General features: G+C 40.4%; 1 protein-coding gene across 1 annotated transcript; it reads right to left on the reverse strand.

Moving 5' to 3' along the window:
• Nucleotides 1-7,866: 7,866 nt before the first annotated feature.
• Nucleotides 7,867-14,880, reverse strand: LOC146524059 (uncharacterized). Its single transcript, XM_085184198.1, has 6 exons — nt 12,084-14,880; nt 11,632-11,964; nt 11,207-11,545; nt 10,776-10,886; nt 9,502-9,566; nt 7,867-9,005 (listed from the first exon to the last, which is right to left on the reverse strand). The coding sequence occupies exons 1-6, from the start codon at nt 12,124-12,126 to the stop codon at nt 8,880-8,882; spliced, it is 1,017 nt and encodes a 338-aa protein (XP_085040324.1). The 5' UTR covers nt 12,127-14,880; the 3' UTR covers nt 7,867-8,879.
• Between the last annotated feature and the right edge of the window lie 2,816 nt (nt 14,881-17,696).

Genomic DNA, 17,696 nt, shown 5'->3' on the forward strand with positions numbered 1-17,696 from the left:
AATACTGCACAGTTAGTGAGATAACTCCATTAAATTTCATAAATCCTGTTTTTCATGGATGCCTGGATGTTAAACTGAATTGTAGAGCAGCCACACTGATCATGAAATAATTTAGACAGTTTTTAAACTCACTGACGCTGCAGTGTGTCTTTGACTTTGCGACCTGAAGCGGAGTTTGGACCCGGACCCGGCTAATGACGTCCGACTTAAAGACCGGATAGCAATAGCGCCAGGCGGCCCATGATGTAATTAGTATGCTACAAAAACCCCACAACAAAGGAGGATGTGAAGTCAGTGATATACCTGCTGCTTGGTCTGTGGCTTCTTCTCAAGCTTGCAGTTTTTTGTAGCATTTCTCCTCGTTGCCAGGTTTGTCACAACTCATTGAGTGACATTGGGTGATCTGCCAGTCAGTTGCATGCTGCCTTTGAAGTTGGGCCTTATTCTGGGATCATAGGTGATCAGTAATAGATACTAAAAAAGTACCAGTTACAGCTACAATTGCCTAATGGACTCGGCAACACTAATGCTAATGCCGCTGTACTTTAACTGATGTTAAAACCAGCTATTTGCTGATTAGGAAAGCATGTTAGGTTAAAGACTATTACGTATCACCGTTATTACTGTCCCCCAGCCGGGGCTGTCGAAATTCAGACGCTGCATCCACCTGAGGACCTCCGAAAGCCAAGTAGCCCGGAAGTGAGTGATTGTACATCACGAGCTCTCTCGGTGGAGGGAAACTCTGCCGCTGCTCCTTGCTATCTAAATATATCAGGACACTGGCGTAAATTCTCGACCATCTCACACTTCTGTTTAATCAGTTTTCTGTTTAATAATAATAATAATACATTTTATTTATAGGCGCCTTTCAGACCCTCGAGGTCACCTTACAGTAACACGTAAACATACCATAAAAAACATAAGAAAAATGTATATATAGCAAACATGGTGGATAAAATTTAGACATAAACAGTCATAAAAGTATAAAAGCAAATATAAAAACTGAGCAAGGTAAAAATGGCCTAAGACAGATCAGGTGTATGCAATTCTAAACAGATGGGTTTTGAGTAGTGATTTAAAAGTGGTGAGACAGTGTGTGGTCCGGAGAGCAAGTGGGAGTGCATCCAAAGTCTCGGGCAGAACAACTAAAGGCTCTGAGTCCAATGGTAGTCAGGCGAGCAGGTGGAACTGACAGAAGGGAAGCTGAAGAAGAGCGGAGTGTACGAAGGGGCGAGTATGTGTGGAGAAGATCGGATAGATATGGAGGAGCGAGGTTATGAAGCGCTTTGAAAGTGAGAAGCAGGATCTTGAAATTGACACGGAAGTGAAATGGGAGCCAATGGAGCTGTTTAAGAACAGCTGTTATATGTTCAGTGGATCTAGTTCTGGAAATAATACGAGCAGCTGTATTTTGAACCAACTGCAGTTTATGGAGGGATTTATGAGGTAAACCATAGAGAAGAGAATTACAGTAATCCAGACGAGATGTGACAAGAGCATTGACAAGTATAGCGGTACTGTGTGGAGTGAGTGAGGGACGAAGACGGTTAATATTACGGAGATGAAAGTAGGAAGACCGAGTGATATTATTTATATGTGCTGTGAAGGACAGAGTGCTATCGAGGATGACACCAAGACTCTTAACCTGAGGGGAGGGTGTGACAACAGAGTTATCAATAGATAACGAAAGACTGGTTGGAACTGTAGTCAGTTTTGACATTTATTCAGCTGTGTGAAAACCCTCCCGAGGGATTAATAAAGTTTTATTTAATCTAATCTAATCTAATAACTTTGATCTCAGCCAAACCGATTTACTCAGGAACAAATAAAACAAATCACGTTTTAGATTATCTAAGTGACTTATATATCATGTTTAACCTGAGTAGCGAAAGACCGCGGGGGTTTGAAAACGATGTGCCGGGAGTTCACTGTTCTCGCCAGCTCAGATATTCGAAGTTTACACAGGTTCATTCTCACCTGAAGATCTGCTAAAAGTTTATTTTGTGACACAGAAAGCGCAATAAGAGTAATATTAAAACAAAGTAGCTGCCACCATTGTTGGAAACTGGAATTGGCTGGGCCCCGCTATGAATTCTGGGATATGGTTTTTATTTTGTTGTCCGGGTGGAAAATCAGGAGAAATCTGGGAGAATGGGTGCTCCCAGAGATTTTCGGGAGGGGCACTGAAATTCTCCCGGAATAATCGGAAGGGTTGGCATGTATGACCCCTGCCCCAGATAGGTGTAGGAAATTGGAGTGTAAAAAAATCCCCCCTCGCTACTTATCTGTGTGAAAAGTGTTCTGCTGAATGCGTGTATGGGTGCAGCTCAGTGTATTAGGGGTAAATAGTGAGAGTGACTGTGTGAAAACTAAGCACTATTAAAATTGATGGGACAGATGCAACACGAGATTGCTGCAGAGGAAAGTATTATTATAACAATTTAATAGGCTTAACTAGACAGTTAAATTAATATTTATGCACATTCTAATACCTTTACAGAGAAGTTCTTAAAAGTATTGCTGCATACTTCTGATAACTGAAAGATTTTGGTGCAACAGCGCCAAAACCAGAAACATTTATGTATGGAATCAATGAACATTGCACTGATTAGATGCACATGTTTTAGCACCAGTGCACCTGCACCTGTGCCAAATCACAACAAACGTTTTGCATGTTTGCCTTTCAAAGAATGTTGCTGCGTATTCGTCAGCGGCTGCGAAAGAACAAGCAAAGCCACATGTGGCAGGCGAACTGTGAGATGCAAGCTGTGGCTGGCTACTTCTCTGCTGCCGACACCCCGCCAATCCTGTTTACTCAGAACGCACATGATATTTGGTATCGACAGGATATGTAGCTCGTTGACAAGAAGCCTCCCCGAGCTATTTTTAGCTTAAACCGTTAGACAGATTTCAGTTTTCAGCCTTCCTGGATACGGCCTTGATTATTATAAGGCCAAAACTAATTACTCTAAACACAGAACAACTACAAGTGTGCTTAAGTTAAAAAAAAAATTAATTTCGGTAAACTTCTGAGAGTTAAACTCTTTCATTATTTAATGAGGTTTGCCGACCTTGTTGTGACCTTGACTTGTGTAAAATTGTGGAGAGAGGAAAAAAGAAAAGACATATATTAGAAACGAGGATGAATATTGTCTGGTTTCTTATGAGGCAGGTATGGGGGACTAAAAACAATCTTAAGACCCATCACATAACCCAGTCCACATTGTGTAATGTTGCTTTGTCAGCATTATTTGCTGTATTCCTGTTGCATGTCTTTCAGTGCTAGTACATTGACTCTCCTGTCAGAGATCTGCTGGCCCCTGAAAACACCCACATTTAACAAATCTGTAGAGTCATCATTAGAAGGCTGGAGGGGTGAAGGTCAGGATTGGTTCAATTTAGACAGGGGTGGCTAACTCCAGAGTCAGTTAGATGTGTCATTGATCCATCACTAGATTACCTTCTCAATATTTCTTGAAGTTCTCCTGAGGCCTGGTAATGAACTAATCATTTGATTAAGGTGTGGTGACCTAGAAGTTTGTGTTTTTCACTTTTTTCTTCTCCCTTTTCATCTTCATTTCTACTCAGTTTGGTTTAGGAACTACATTAATATATGTGTGACTGACCTCTCAACTATGGCCTGACAAATATTCATTACAGCACACACGTCAAAGGACACGTTGTATGTAAATTAGCCACATTAGTAGCTTTGAAAAAGTGATACTTATTGGATCGTCTGGGGATGAGAATGAGCTGCAGTAAATGAAAACTCAGACATGATACTAAGAAGGTGCAAACGCATAGGGATGATATGACAGATGCACTGGAGAACAGCAGCAAAGTTTTTCTATTCAAATGCTTCATTACATTTATTTTAATGTTATTAGATTCGAAATAATGATGACAAGGGACACAGTTCCCTTTTTCAGCCATTGTGATAAGTTTACTATAAGCTCACTATTTACTGGCACAATGCATAAAGGTAAGAAAAAGTGGCACGTGAGGGGAAGATCAGCTGTCTCTGCCGCTTTCACTTGGGTGGGTCACCGGGTGACTAAGTAGCACATTTCCTTTTCAAAACAAAAAATCATGATAACCACATTTCTGCAATAGAAATTCTCACAGCACAACTGTTGTATTTTACAGTACAAATGTGTAAATGCTCTGTATATGAACTGCTGCCGTTAAAAAAACAAAGTGGGAAAAGTTCAGAAACTAAAAATAAAAAACGAGAAAAAAAAGCCTTCTGTGGATTCACACCACACAACCACATCACTGCTTAATTTTCCATTCGTTGTTCATGCTGCTGCATGTGAAACATCAACTACAACCAAAGAATCATGTTTAAATGAATCACTTACAAGCGACTGATTTTTAAGTTTTGCATAAGTTAAATCAACTCAGTGCAAACACGCAGATCATTGAAACTGATCATTAAAAATCTTATTTGATGACCACAAAGTGAATGTGATGCTGTGTTGCATGAGCCCACCAATTTCCCAGTATGTTTATTTTTAAAATGAACACTAATTGCACATTTTTCTCTTGTAAATGGTTACTAAGGTCAAGCCCCTTTCATGACAACATTCCAGAGTAAAAAGTCAAACACAAAGTAAGGCCACATGTAGTCCTGCTATTACTAGAAGAACTTTTGCTACAATTTCAGTCTTATTGTCTTATGGAAATAAACTGAACTCATTTAACTTCCGATGCTTTAAGAAGAAGAATTGTAGCAGATGCTCTGCTGCCACCTGCTGGTGAGTTGTGAAATTCTTTTCCAATGCCCTAGTGATTATAGAAGACAAAAATGTTACTACACTATGTGTTGTATAAAGTGGAAATGTTAATTATTACTTAAATCTACATTTTACAAATATTGCATGAAATGCCATACACATATTCATTTGTCAGTTTATCAATTTAATTGAATGTCGGACATTTTTGGTTGATGATGTAAATCCTAAAAGCTTGTGTTTGACATTTAGAGGATTTAAGGTATTTATTGTTTGTTTATTCTAAGTTCTGTTGTGAACATTTAAGATTTTTGTCATGACGGAACAGAAACACACAATTTTTCTTACATATTTACATTAAGGACAATGGTTACTATAAACAGAGAGTACTGTACAGTTATTAAATTAAATAAAAATAATTACAGGTAAGAGGCAAACCAGGTTGTAGTGCGAATTGTTTAATTAACTAACTTATTGCAGTTACAGCATTGATGTAAACATCTATGTTTGTTGGGAGCAGTTCTGATTGTACAGTCTAACAGCTGCAGGGAGGAAGGGCCTGCAGAAACGCTCCTTCATGCATCAAGGATGCAGCAGTCTGTCACTGAAGGAGCTCTGCAGTTCAGCAACATCTACATGCATGGTTGCCAGATGGCTTAAAATAACTGAAATTTACAGTCACCTAAATATTACTGAAATTTTTCATAATCAAAATACAGAAAATCTGTCTATTATTATATTTGGGTACTTGCAAAATTGCATTTCAATACATATTCACCTGACTACAGGTGCAGCTGAGGTTCGAAGTATAATGCCCGACCTCAAGGAAAGGTGGTCAAAGACCATTGTTCTGTTTATCCCTCCTTTTGTTCTAGTTTTGCTCTTTGCTACTGTTTTGTCACTACTGATAACATGAGATGTGCCATTGCCAGAAGGCTTGCTGTATCTCTCAGCAGAGTCTCAAGAGGGCAGGAGGAGAGGGCTGTAGAAGTGCATCATCCCAGCCACAGGATCAGTATCTGCATCAGTATCTGCCTCTTTGTGCAAGAAAAAACATCACAAACACTGCCAGTCACATAAAATGACCTCCAGCAGATCACATGTGTACATTTTTGGCCAAATTTTAAGAAACAGGCTGCATGGGCGTGGCATGAGATGCCAGCATCCATTAATATGAGCTGTGTTAATAGTCCAATAACATGCAGATTGAAAAGAGTGGCTTAACACATTTTTTTTAATCAGGGAAAGCCTGACAGCAAGCAACCTGCTAGTTACTTGCTAGTTAAATACAAAAAAAAATCATGTTGCTCTATAAATGATCCCTGGGGAAAACACACACACACATGTGAGACTTGTAACATTGTAACAACAGGCACTTTGGTAATGTGCCTCATCTTGTATAGGCCTTGATGATGTTTAAATAACCTTTTAGGGTTTTCACAGAAACGCCACAGCTATGACACGTGTAATATTTAAACATCCTTAACATGCTTATGTTGCAGACTCAATCCATTCATTTAAAACACCGTTATACACATGCAAGGTATATAATGAGTCTGCTGAGCACGAGATAAAGCCTGTGAGTGCATATTTAGGCACATAGTCCCTAAATGTGCCTAAATCCAATAAAGCATGTCTACTGAACTCGACCTATTACCCAGGAAATATGCCCCCTATGTGCTCATATCTAGGCGCTGCGGGCAGACCAACATGACCAACACATCCACGCAAGTCAGTAGGGCAGCCCACACCTAGATTTTGACCATTCTGTGGTATGGTATGGGCCCAGAATGGGCATCACCACATGCCGGCATCATAGCCACAGGATGCCCACAATGTAGATCTGGGGTTACCTACTGGTATCCATGTGACCCACATTTCATGCCAGTACAGTACAGGGCTGCCCACCCAGGTTCAAATGTGCAGTAGCACTCACTTCACACTACATGAGTCCATAATTTCAAAGAAACGGTGGACTGCCCAATACAGGTTGCACACAGGAAACCAACACGGGGGGCTCCAAGAGGTAAAACTACTGTGGTATATTAGCAAGATAATGCTGCTGAGCTTGAGTCTGGAATACTTACCTTGCAGTATTGTTGAGTTCTCTGCTCTGAGATGCCCTTTTTTTTCTCCTTTATTTAGCTTCTGTTGTTCTTACAATAAAAGTTGAGTGTGCCCTTTTGGAAGTACCAGCGCTATGTTTGGTGGGACTAGTGTAACAGACACACCGGTCCACTGTGTCCATTTTATGCTTTGCTTCTCCAAATCATGAAAAGTGCATGCAGCAGTTGCAGTAAGCAAAACTGTATTCTGTATTCTAGCCTTAAGTTAAGATATTGGGTTATGGTGATATTTCTGCTCATGTACTCTTGCAGAAGGCCATATGTGATACTTCAGGTAGGGGAAAACCTACATGATTGAGGTATTTTAGTGAACAAAACTTAAGTAATCACTTACTGCAGGTTTAACTTTTTGTTTCTAGGAGATATTCACATAGAGTGTGAAAAAAAAGACTAAAGCTCTATTGTACTTAATGTGATTATAACCGTATCACCACTGATTCTAGCTCACCTACAGTTATCTATGACTCACAATGAGGCTCGTCCAGGCAGAAAGATTCTGTTTTGAACCACTAGGGGGAGTTCAAACACTTTGGTAATGCATCAATTAGCTGGACATTGAGAAAAAACAGCTTATATTAAGAATCTTTGAGCCAAGAAATTGAAATGTAGAGAAAAAGACAAGAAAAGGTGCACAGTGAGGCACCTCTATGCCCATAAATTCAATCGATGGAGAATTTTCCTCAACGATGTTTATTTTAAATTTAGGAAACAAATATCAGGATTGCAATTCATTAAAAGAGACTGAAGGTCACTACAGCATGTGGAGCATAATGTTTATACTGAAATATGTATGTATAAGATGTGCGCAACACTGCATCCTCCTGAGGTTGTGTTTTCCTCTGAAGACTGATATGTGGCTGTCAATAGATGTCACTCGTTGCACAACAACACAAACCACAATGCCTCTATCACGGCAGCTTAGTTTTGTCTTCAGTCACCCCTCATTCATTTTTATTTTGCTTCCATTTCACGTGTCCTTTTAAAAGTGGTTTAGTTGTTCTCCAGGTTTTGTAAAGTTTGTTTTTCTGATGTGTGGGGTTTTTTTGTTTGTGCGTTTGTTTTTTCTGGCCTGTGGATAACCCAGGTTTCTTCATTTATCCACAAGAAATAAAGAAAAACTTTGTATTGTCGGCTTTGTGTTTATGCTCAAACACTAAAAGAGAGATCAAACAGTACGCATGTTCTCATGACGGACATACAGACATAGATTTGTGTCAGTGTGTGGCTCTGTAGCCCACACTTTACGTAGTTAAACTGTGACAGTGTAGTTCAGTTCATGTGATGGAGTGTACCAAATGACTTTCTCTGGGGCATAATTAAGTAATATCTGGATTACTTTTGAGAATTAAACAGAGTAATGCATTACTTTTTGAATAAAAACCCCATTCTAAGAATAAATGTGAAATTTTGAGATTAAAGTCGAGAATCTATTTTAAGAAAAAATTCTAAATACTATTTTGAAAATAAAGGTGAAAACAGTTCAAACTTCCACGTTTGTATACTCACATTATTCAAAAGTCACAACAGTACAGAGTCCATTCTTTTGTGGTTTGTAACGACATATTTTAGCAGTTGATTCAGTGACTGCGTGCTACTCGTGCTTTTAGACTTAACAGCTGCTTTTGATCCTGTGGACCATGATATCCTCATAAGCACTCCATTAGTTTAAGTCCTGACCCTGTTTTTTCCAACTGAGGCAACTGTGTAACTATTCAGGCCAAACACAACCGTGAAACATGAATATATGCTTTTATATACAATGTTTATCTGGTGCGAGCAAGCAAGAGCCCTTTACTCCAGTGTTAGCTTCCCTTCACTGGCTTCCAGTTCATTTATGAATCCATTTGTCTTTAAGTATCTTAATGGTTGTGCCCAATTTTACCTGTCTAATCCTGAATCCTGACAGAATATCTTCATCAAGGTGGTTAAAAGAATCCGTCTTACAAAAGAATCTGTCTTTGTCATTGTAATTTCCTTTTTCATCTACCCAGAGGAATGGCATCAGCCTTAAATCTGCCTTTTACTGGCCCGCTCTGATGCCAGAGTATATGGTGCTCTCTGCTGACTCCTTCCTACTCTTCCATCTTGAGGATTTTCTTGAGGGGAAATCCAGAGCCACATAGTTCAGTTCTGCTTCTTCACCTTCCTGTAAATTATTAACAAAAATATAAAAAATTGAAAATAATAGATACACAAAGAGAGAACATCGCATAGCCATTGTTTGTTTGTTTGTCCTCAGATGGCAGTCTAACATAAGATGACTTCATGTTTCAGGGTAATGGCAACTGCAAGTGTTTCAAATGAGTCACAAATTACCATCATGAAAACACATATCTAAAGTACTCATATTACACTAAAGTGTGACCTAATCAAACATGTCATCATTTACAATAAAGGACTTCTAGGAGGATGTCAGATGTCAACATCTAAGTTTCAGGGCAAATGTAGTTTTTTGATCTTCTCTGTCTGTACTTGTATTTCACATCAAACTGCTTCCTGTTTCTTATACAAAATGTTTAGCTTACTTGTTTTGTGTGTTTCAACCTTAAAAATAAGAAGTCACTTTGTCATCAGTAGTGCAGAATAAGTCTAGTCATGTATTTTATAATAGCTAGATAGCTATAAATATAATGTGTGTGTACCTCATTACTCATTTGATCCCCAGATGATTTTTCCTGTTTGACATCAGTAAAGACTTCTACTTTTCCTGTTCATAAAGAGAAAAGATTAACAGTGAAATATTATTTATTTTAAGTGCTTGTCTGGATTGTAGAAATACTTTATAGGGCCTCAATTTGCTGTAGAGCAAGCAGCTTTAGTTCGTTGTGCGATATACATGAAAATCTGGATCTATTAGATTAAAATGTGTCTACTGGAACCAGTTTGAAACCACTTCTGCTTCACTATCTGCATTTGTCACTTCATCTATTAAGTAGCAGTTTGAGCTGTAGTAAAGCAGGGATATAATTATGTGCTACGAATGATAGAAAGATAGGTGCACTTAGCAAATAATCCTGACCCTGTTCATGCCTCAGAAGCAACTGAAATGTGTCACTTCATGTATGATTGGAATAATTTTGCCTCTGCCAATTTTTGTTTTTGTTTATTTCTGTATATTAATTTCTATAACAAATGTGATGGAAATGCTAAAAAAAAGTTTGTTAATTTAATTAAAAATGACAGATCGCTTTAAGATAATAAATAATCATTTATCCAAAAATCTATTTGTCAAGTCTGTTTATAGTAAAATACAATAATTGATGAAAGGATCAATCTGAAAATCTCAATTAGTAAAGATTCGAACTCTGGAATGTAATAATAATACAATGTAACACTTTTCCTAAACAAAGTTAGCAAATATTCACCAAAAAACAAACAAAAAAAACATGTCAATAATAAATTAAACCCAAATATTTTAAAAGACTGGGATGACAGCTTTGTTTTTATGGGTATGATTCACAAGTTTTGTGAAATGAAAATGTAAATAAATGACAAGCTCTGAGCTGTACAAACAGCAGTCAGGGGAAAAGGCGATATCATCATTACTGCCAGGTAACCGACATTTTTACAATATTTGAAGATATTCTTTTGTGTAAATAATGCCTGGTATTTGTATTAGCTTTTAATGTTTTACCATGTTAATGGTTCTGCATTTAATTGACTTTTTTACTGTTATCCTCCGGCCACGTGTGAGCACATGAATCAATAGTTAATGCAACAATTTTAAGTAATATCGACCATACTGAGTCCCACGCCTGTCAGCTAAGAACAGCAAACTGAGGTTATAGTTTAGTAAAAAGTAAAATAAGGAAACTTTGTATTCATATGAATTATTAATAATTATTGATTATAAATAATTATTAATTATTGCTATTAATAATATGCACACAGTATGTTATACATGTGATTAATTTACCTTCGCGGTGTTTACGAGGTTGGATTTTTTTTCTGGGGAGGATCAGTGTAAAATTCAAAAGCACAGAGCAGGTCAGCAGTGCCCCGAGCACAGTAACGAGCGGGAACGCCTCTAGAATGAGAAAACATCCCAGCAGACAATTAACGTTCTGATTATATAATAGTATAATACTGTGCATTACTCACTCAGTTAATCCACAGTAATATAGATGGTTTAAATGAACTCAGTCTCCAAGGTATGCAGTATCTCGGTATAAGATTATCATAAAAGTTAGTTTGGATGTTAATTTTTATGCATCCAGTAACAGTTTACTTACCAATGGTCAAAGTATAAAAGTATTAAAGGCCTGAGAATATCTCGCACAAATCATCAGGAATCAGGAACAGCTAGTACAGATAAGCAAATATTAAAATAATACTTTAAAAACATACCTATCTCCACTTCAGTTCCTTCACCAAACAGGATCTGTCCACGTGTCACCGCGGCACAGTAGTACGTCCCAGCATCAGATGAGTTTGTTATAGTTTTGGACAGACTGTAGTCACATCTCCCGTCCTCTTTATTTCTGATGCTGCCGTGGTAAATGACGCCTGGATGGACGTCTGATGCACCTTTAAACCAGTGCACTTTGTCTTCATCTGGACACTGATCTGTGTCATCTTTGTTCTCAGAGAAGAGCAAACACTGCAGAGTCATCGTATCACCCAGATGTACTGACTTCACATCTGGAGTTTGTTTTACTGTGAAAAATTTATGCTGGGTTTTAGGATCTGTAGGAATTAGAAAAAGACATGAAATTCACTGTAGTTGTTTAGGGTTCGACCTTATCAAAGACAACCAAATGAATATACTTTACCATTCACTGCCAAAATTGTGCCATTAATAAAGGTAATACTGTATTGTGATCCCGCTTGACAGAAGTATGTTGCTTCATCTTCTTTGCTTACATTTCTTATGGTAAGAGAATAGATATTATCCACTTTTGTGGCACTGAATCTTGAGTTGTTAATTTGAAACAATATGTTGCCAAAATTTCTGCTAGCAACTGTTTGAATCATATATCCATAATTCAGCTTATACCAGTAAAACAACCCTTGTTCAAAGACATCACATGTCAGAGTCACATTATCTCCAGGTTTAACCACAGTTACAGAGATCTGCTGAGGAACCTCATTCATTTCCATCACAGCTAAAGAAAAGAGACAAACAGTAACAGTTAGAATGTAGAATATTACAAAGCCTAATATATATTTTGTTTTATATTTTTTTACAATGATACATCAGGCAGTGTAGAAGAAGTAAACTCACACAGTGTACTTAGAAGAATCAAAGAAGCCAGTCTGCCGATCATTGTGTTACCTCAGCCTTCTCTTGCACAACTGATGTCTACCCACTCAAAGGAAGATTTTGTGACAAGCTGATTACAGTTTGCAAAGTCGACATCACAGTGATTGGCTGAGGCAAAAAAATGCACTTCCTGTAAAATTTACCAAACCACAATTTTAGTTTGTTTGTAATTTTAAATTTGTCATTTTAAGCACATGAAGCTAAATATGGTTCACGTTCAGCACGACTCCATCAGTATATAAAAGAAAAGTCAAACAGCCTTTAGCTGTAGTTGTTTTTTATTAATCTTGTATAATTAAGGTAAACCAATAATTAACTCATACTTTAGCCTTTTTTTATACTAAAAGCTGGTGATAGAACAAACAACATTATTCAGCACAGTGCTTTTACTAACATAAATATAAAAGTAAATTTATATTATATATATATATGTTGGAGGCAAATTGTGCGAAGAGAGTGAGCTGTGGAACCAAATGCAGACACAGAGGGAAATGGAGCAGAGGTGCGAACCAACAGCGAATCATTTATTTATCTCCTGAATGATTACAGGAACAAAACTGAACTGTGACTTTGATATGACTATGATACTATACTACTGTGGCTATGACTAAGGGGGAGAGCATAAGCAGACCACCAGACAACTAACAGTAAGAGACACAAGACCTAAATACACTGGAGGGTAACTGGGAAAACAGCTGCCACAACAGGCAAGTGGAAACAAAACACGTAGAAATGTGGCAACAAGACCTTCAAAATAAACCGGAGCTAAACTTAAGAACTAGAATTTATAGAACAGAGAAAATTTTGAGTGCTGGAAGTACAAAACAGAAACCATTACACTAGAAGTCATAACTGTCATGGTCCTGGGTCCTTTTGACCCAGCGTTTTGTGTTTTCTATTAGTGTGATTGTTGGTTCTGTTCTTCCTCTGTTTAGTGTTTACTCTGTTCTGCCCGTGTGTTCCTGTATCAAGTCCACGTTTCTTAGTCTGTGTCCTTGCATGTGTAAGTTCCTGTTTTATTGTGAAGGTCTGCGTCTCGTGTGGGTGTTTTCAGTTCGCCTCCCTAGTCTCGTCACGTTAATCACTCCCACCTGTGTGTAATCTCCCTGTGTTTCTCTGAGTGTTTTTAAGTCGTGTTACGACCCGTCTAGGGCCAGGCAGTAACACGAGTGAGGCCCTCGCATCCCCCCCAAGACCCAAGCAGCCACAAGAGACAAATCCTTCAGTTTCACTGTGATTTATTTACAATGTGAAAAATAAAGGAACCAAAACGGGAGTGTCAACGCTTCAGGGTGAGCCAAGGCCAAAACAATAAACAAAACAGATCTAAACAAATCCCGCACCCCTGACCTCACCAAAACAAAGTCAAAAATAAAAACAGAGTCTAACCTCCTTAACTAACACAAAACAGGAGAAAAACGGGTGATCAAAAGAAAACGGCAGCTCACCCCTACCCACTCCACTTTCACAACTCTCAAAAAAGCACTGCAGCCAGCGGCTGCCACGGGAAGACTGCTGGGCCGTGAGGAGAAACCCGAAGACCTCTTTCGCTGTAGCACTCCAGACTCCTTATAATGGGCGGGTCCTCCAGCTGGAACCAGTCACATCGTTGCAGCGTATCCATGCACCAATCGAAGCAGGGCCCTGGCACAGCTAAATTAACATGGGACATAACACCTGCACAAAACACACACGTAAACATACCAGTTCGTAACACCCCCTTCCATAAGAATTAAACAACCCTCCCATTGTTTAATTCCCAAACTATGAAATTGCTCTCGACAGGGCGTCAGCGATGACGTTTTCCGTTCCTTTCTTATGTTTGATATGCAGGTTAAAATCTTGCAAAAGAAGGGACCAACGCATAAGTCTCTGATTTGAGTTTTGCATCTGGGAGAGAAACACCAATGGATTGTGGTCAGTGAATACTTGAACAGGGATAGAGCTGGATCCGATATACACCTCGAAATGCTGCAGGGCTAACAACAAGGCAAGGGCTTCCTTTTCAATAGTGCTGTAGTTAATCTGATGTTTGTTGAACTTTTTTGAAAAATAACAAATAGGGCGATCCACGCCGCGATGGTCTTCCTGCATAAGGACAGCTCCTGCACCAGACGCACTAGCGTCAACCTCGAGCTTGAAAGGGGACATGAAGTTAGGTGCCGTAAGAACAGGGGAACTGCACAGTAATGCTTTCGCAGACTCGAAAGCAGTCTGACACACAGGCGTCCACACAAAAGGCTTCACCGGACTGATCAAATCGGTGAGAGGAACAACAACAGTGGCAAAGTTCTTACAAAAACCTCTGTAATAACCACACATTCCCAGAAATCGGCGCAGCGCCCTTCTCGTTTGTGGGACTGGAAACTCAACGATCGCCTGTATTTTCGCAGTCACCGGCAGTACTTGTCCCTGACCCACCTGTTTTCCTAGATATGTGATGGTGGCTCTGCCAAATTCACATTTGGCTAGGTTTAGCGTAAGCGAGGCTTTCTGAAAACGGCTGAAAACGAGAGAGAGGGTTTGTAAGTGGTCAGACCAGGTGGATGAGTAAATGACAACATCATCCAAGTAGGCATCGCAGTTATTCACGCCTGCCAGTACTTTGGCCATAAGACGCTGGAAAGTAGCGGGTGCATTACGCAACCCAAACGGCATAACCGTGTACTGGAGAAAATGATCTGGCGTGACAAAAGCAGATATCTCAGATGCTCTGGGAGTTAAAGGTACTTGCCAGTAACCTTTTAACAGATCAAGTTTGGTTACCAGCACACACGGCGAACTCCATGCGCTGGCGCTCGGAATGGCTAAACCGTGTTCTAAGAGATAGTCAACTTCATTCTGCATTATCGCTCTTTTCACAGGGTTCACTCGATAGGCATGCTGCTTGATCGGTTTATGTCCTGCCACGTCAATGTCGTGGCACAGGACAGCAGTTTGACGAGGATGATCAGAAAAAAGTGATAAATTATTCTCTATCAGATCAGTGATGTCAGCTCGAGTGGGCTCAGATAGGTGGGCTAAATAGGTGTCTAAATCATTTAAGATCTCCGAATTTTTCAACCGGCCGCTACCCAGCGCTTCACTTTCTGGAGCAGTCCGTCATCAGAGGGTTCATAAGGAGAAACAACACTAGCGGCGCACACTGGAGATGGCGCACCCGAAGGGCTCCTCGAGTGATACGATTTTAACATATTAATATGACAAACCCTAGACTTTCTCCGACGGTCTGGGGTCTGGATCACATAATTGTTGTCACTGAGTTTCTGTTCCACCACATATGGGCCAGCGAACCGGGCTAACAAACTGGACCCTACCACAGGCAGCAACACCAACACTTTCTCGCCCGGCTGGAAACTTCTGCAAACAGCCTTTTTATCATAGCGAGCTTTCATTTTGGCCTGCGTATGTGACAGATTTTCTCGAGCTAACTGACATGCAAGGTGGAGTTTTTCCCGAAGTCCGCTAACATAATCCAAGACATTATGCTGAGTTTCAGAAGTTTCTGATAACCACTTCTCCTTCAGAAGCCGGAGGGGACCGCGGACCACATGTCCAAACACCAGATCCATCGGACTGAATCCCAAGGATTCCTGAGTGGTCTCCCTGACGGCAAATAACAATAGCGGCAGACCCTCGTCCCATTCTCTACCCGACTCTGCGCAGAACTTGCGCAGCATAGCCTTGAGGGTTTGATGGAATCTCTCCAGAGCACCTTGACTTTCCGGGTGGTATGGACTGGATTTTACATGTTTTATGTGCAACTCCTCCACAACCTGTGCAAACACTTTTGAAGTAAAATTCGTTCCTTGGTCTGTTTGAATAACCTTTGGAAGCCCGAAAGTAGAGAAAAACTTAATTAGTGCTTTTATTACCGGTTTTGCTTTCAGCGTGCGTAGTGGGATTGCCTCCGGGAACCTTGTTGCTGAACACATTATTGTAAGTATGTATTGGTGTCCGGATTTAGTTTTTGGCAGGGGACCCACACAATCCAATATTACTTTTTCAAACGGCTCACCTATTACTGGAATAGGATGTAACGGAGCAGGTGGGATTGGTCTGTTAGGTTTCCCCGCCATCTGACATGTAGTACAGGTACGGCAATATGCCACCACATCAGCTTTCAGCCCTGGCCAAAAGAAGTTGCGCAACACCCGATGATAAGTTTTGTTCACCCCGAGATGTCCAGCCATGCTGGCATCATGCGCTAAGCTAAGCACCTGCCCTCGATGTGGCTTCGGCACCACCACCTGCGTAGCACCAGGCAAACCACTATGGTCAGGGGACCACCTTCTCATAAGAACTCCGTCTTGCACAAAAAAAGAAGTGGGGGGTTTACTTTCTGCACTCGCGGCTGCGGATATAAAACAAGGAGCCAGTGATGAGTCCTTCCGCTGAGCGGTTATCAGTGCATCCCTATTCAACTTTTCATCCAACTCTGGCATCAGTTTTGTCACATCATTGCCGCTTCTTATTCTGCCACTCTCACAGCTGGGGAACTTTCTTTCATCTAGCGTCGCCATAAAGGTGTCAGCGACATTCACAACGTCGTCAAATTTGCGCGATTGCGCACGAGTAATAGCACAAACAGGAAACATACTGGATATAGGGGTGGCAGCATCAGTAACAGAAGCAACAGGCGTTTCCACCACTTCAGGCGGGGGAAAAACTGTCCCACCAGCCAAGTCATTTCCCAGAATAAATGAAACCCCTTTGATAGGCAACTGGGAACTCACGGCAACTTTAACATGCCCCGTTATTACGGGCGAATGCAAATGCACCTTATGTAGCGGCGCCCGAAGAACGCTCATCTTAATTCCCCAAACTAACACATCTGAATCACAAGCAGTTTTATCTGACAATGGCAGTACTCTGTCCAACATAAATGACTGATGCGCACCTGTGTCCCGAAGAATAGTAACAGGCACTTTATCCCTCTCTTCTCCCGTCACAGAAACAAAGCCTTTGGTGATAAATGGTTTAAAACGTGGCTCTATTTCAGCATCCGCATGGTGCAAATCACGGGTGGAATGCATTTTAGGCGAAGGGACAACTTTAATAAGACCTACGCCGGCTGGAGTTTTAGAGCCTTTGCGCTGCTCCTTCCTCCGGAGCGCAGGACAGGCAGCGATCAGATGTCCGGGTTCGCGACAATAAAAACAGTCGCGATTACCACCATCCTCCTGTCTATCCTTCAGTCCTACCTTTGGTGATCTTATCTTCCTCTCCTGTCCCACCCTGATATTTTGTGCGACAGCGGCTGAAAATATAGTTTTGTGAGTGAGAGTAAACTCATCAGCCATCACTGCCGCTTTAGCAAGTGACGTCACCTTTTGCTCATTCAGGTAAATGACTACTTGGTCCGGCAAACATTTTTTGAATTCTTCTAACAAAAGAAGCTCTTTCAGCCCCTCAAGATCCTTCACTTTACTGGCCTGCAACCATCGTTCAAACAAGCGACTCTTTTCGCGGGCAAACTCCACAAATGTCTGATTGGCAGTTTTTTCACACTTCCTAAATTTCTGACGGTAGGCTTCTGGGACAAGCTCATATGCCTGCAACACAGTCTTCTTC

Source organism: Neolamprologus multifasciatus, chromosome 2 (genome assembly GCF_963576455.1).
Source record: "Neolamprologus multifasciatus chromosome 2, fNeoMul1.2, whole genome shotgun sequence".
Taxonomy (NCBI): Eukaryota; Metazoa; Chordata; class Actinopteri; order Cichliformes; family Cichlidae; genus Neolamprologus; species Neolamprologus multifasciatus.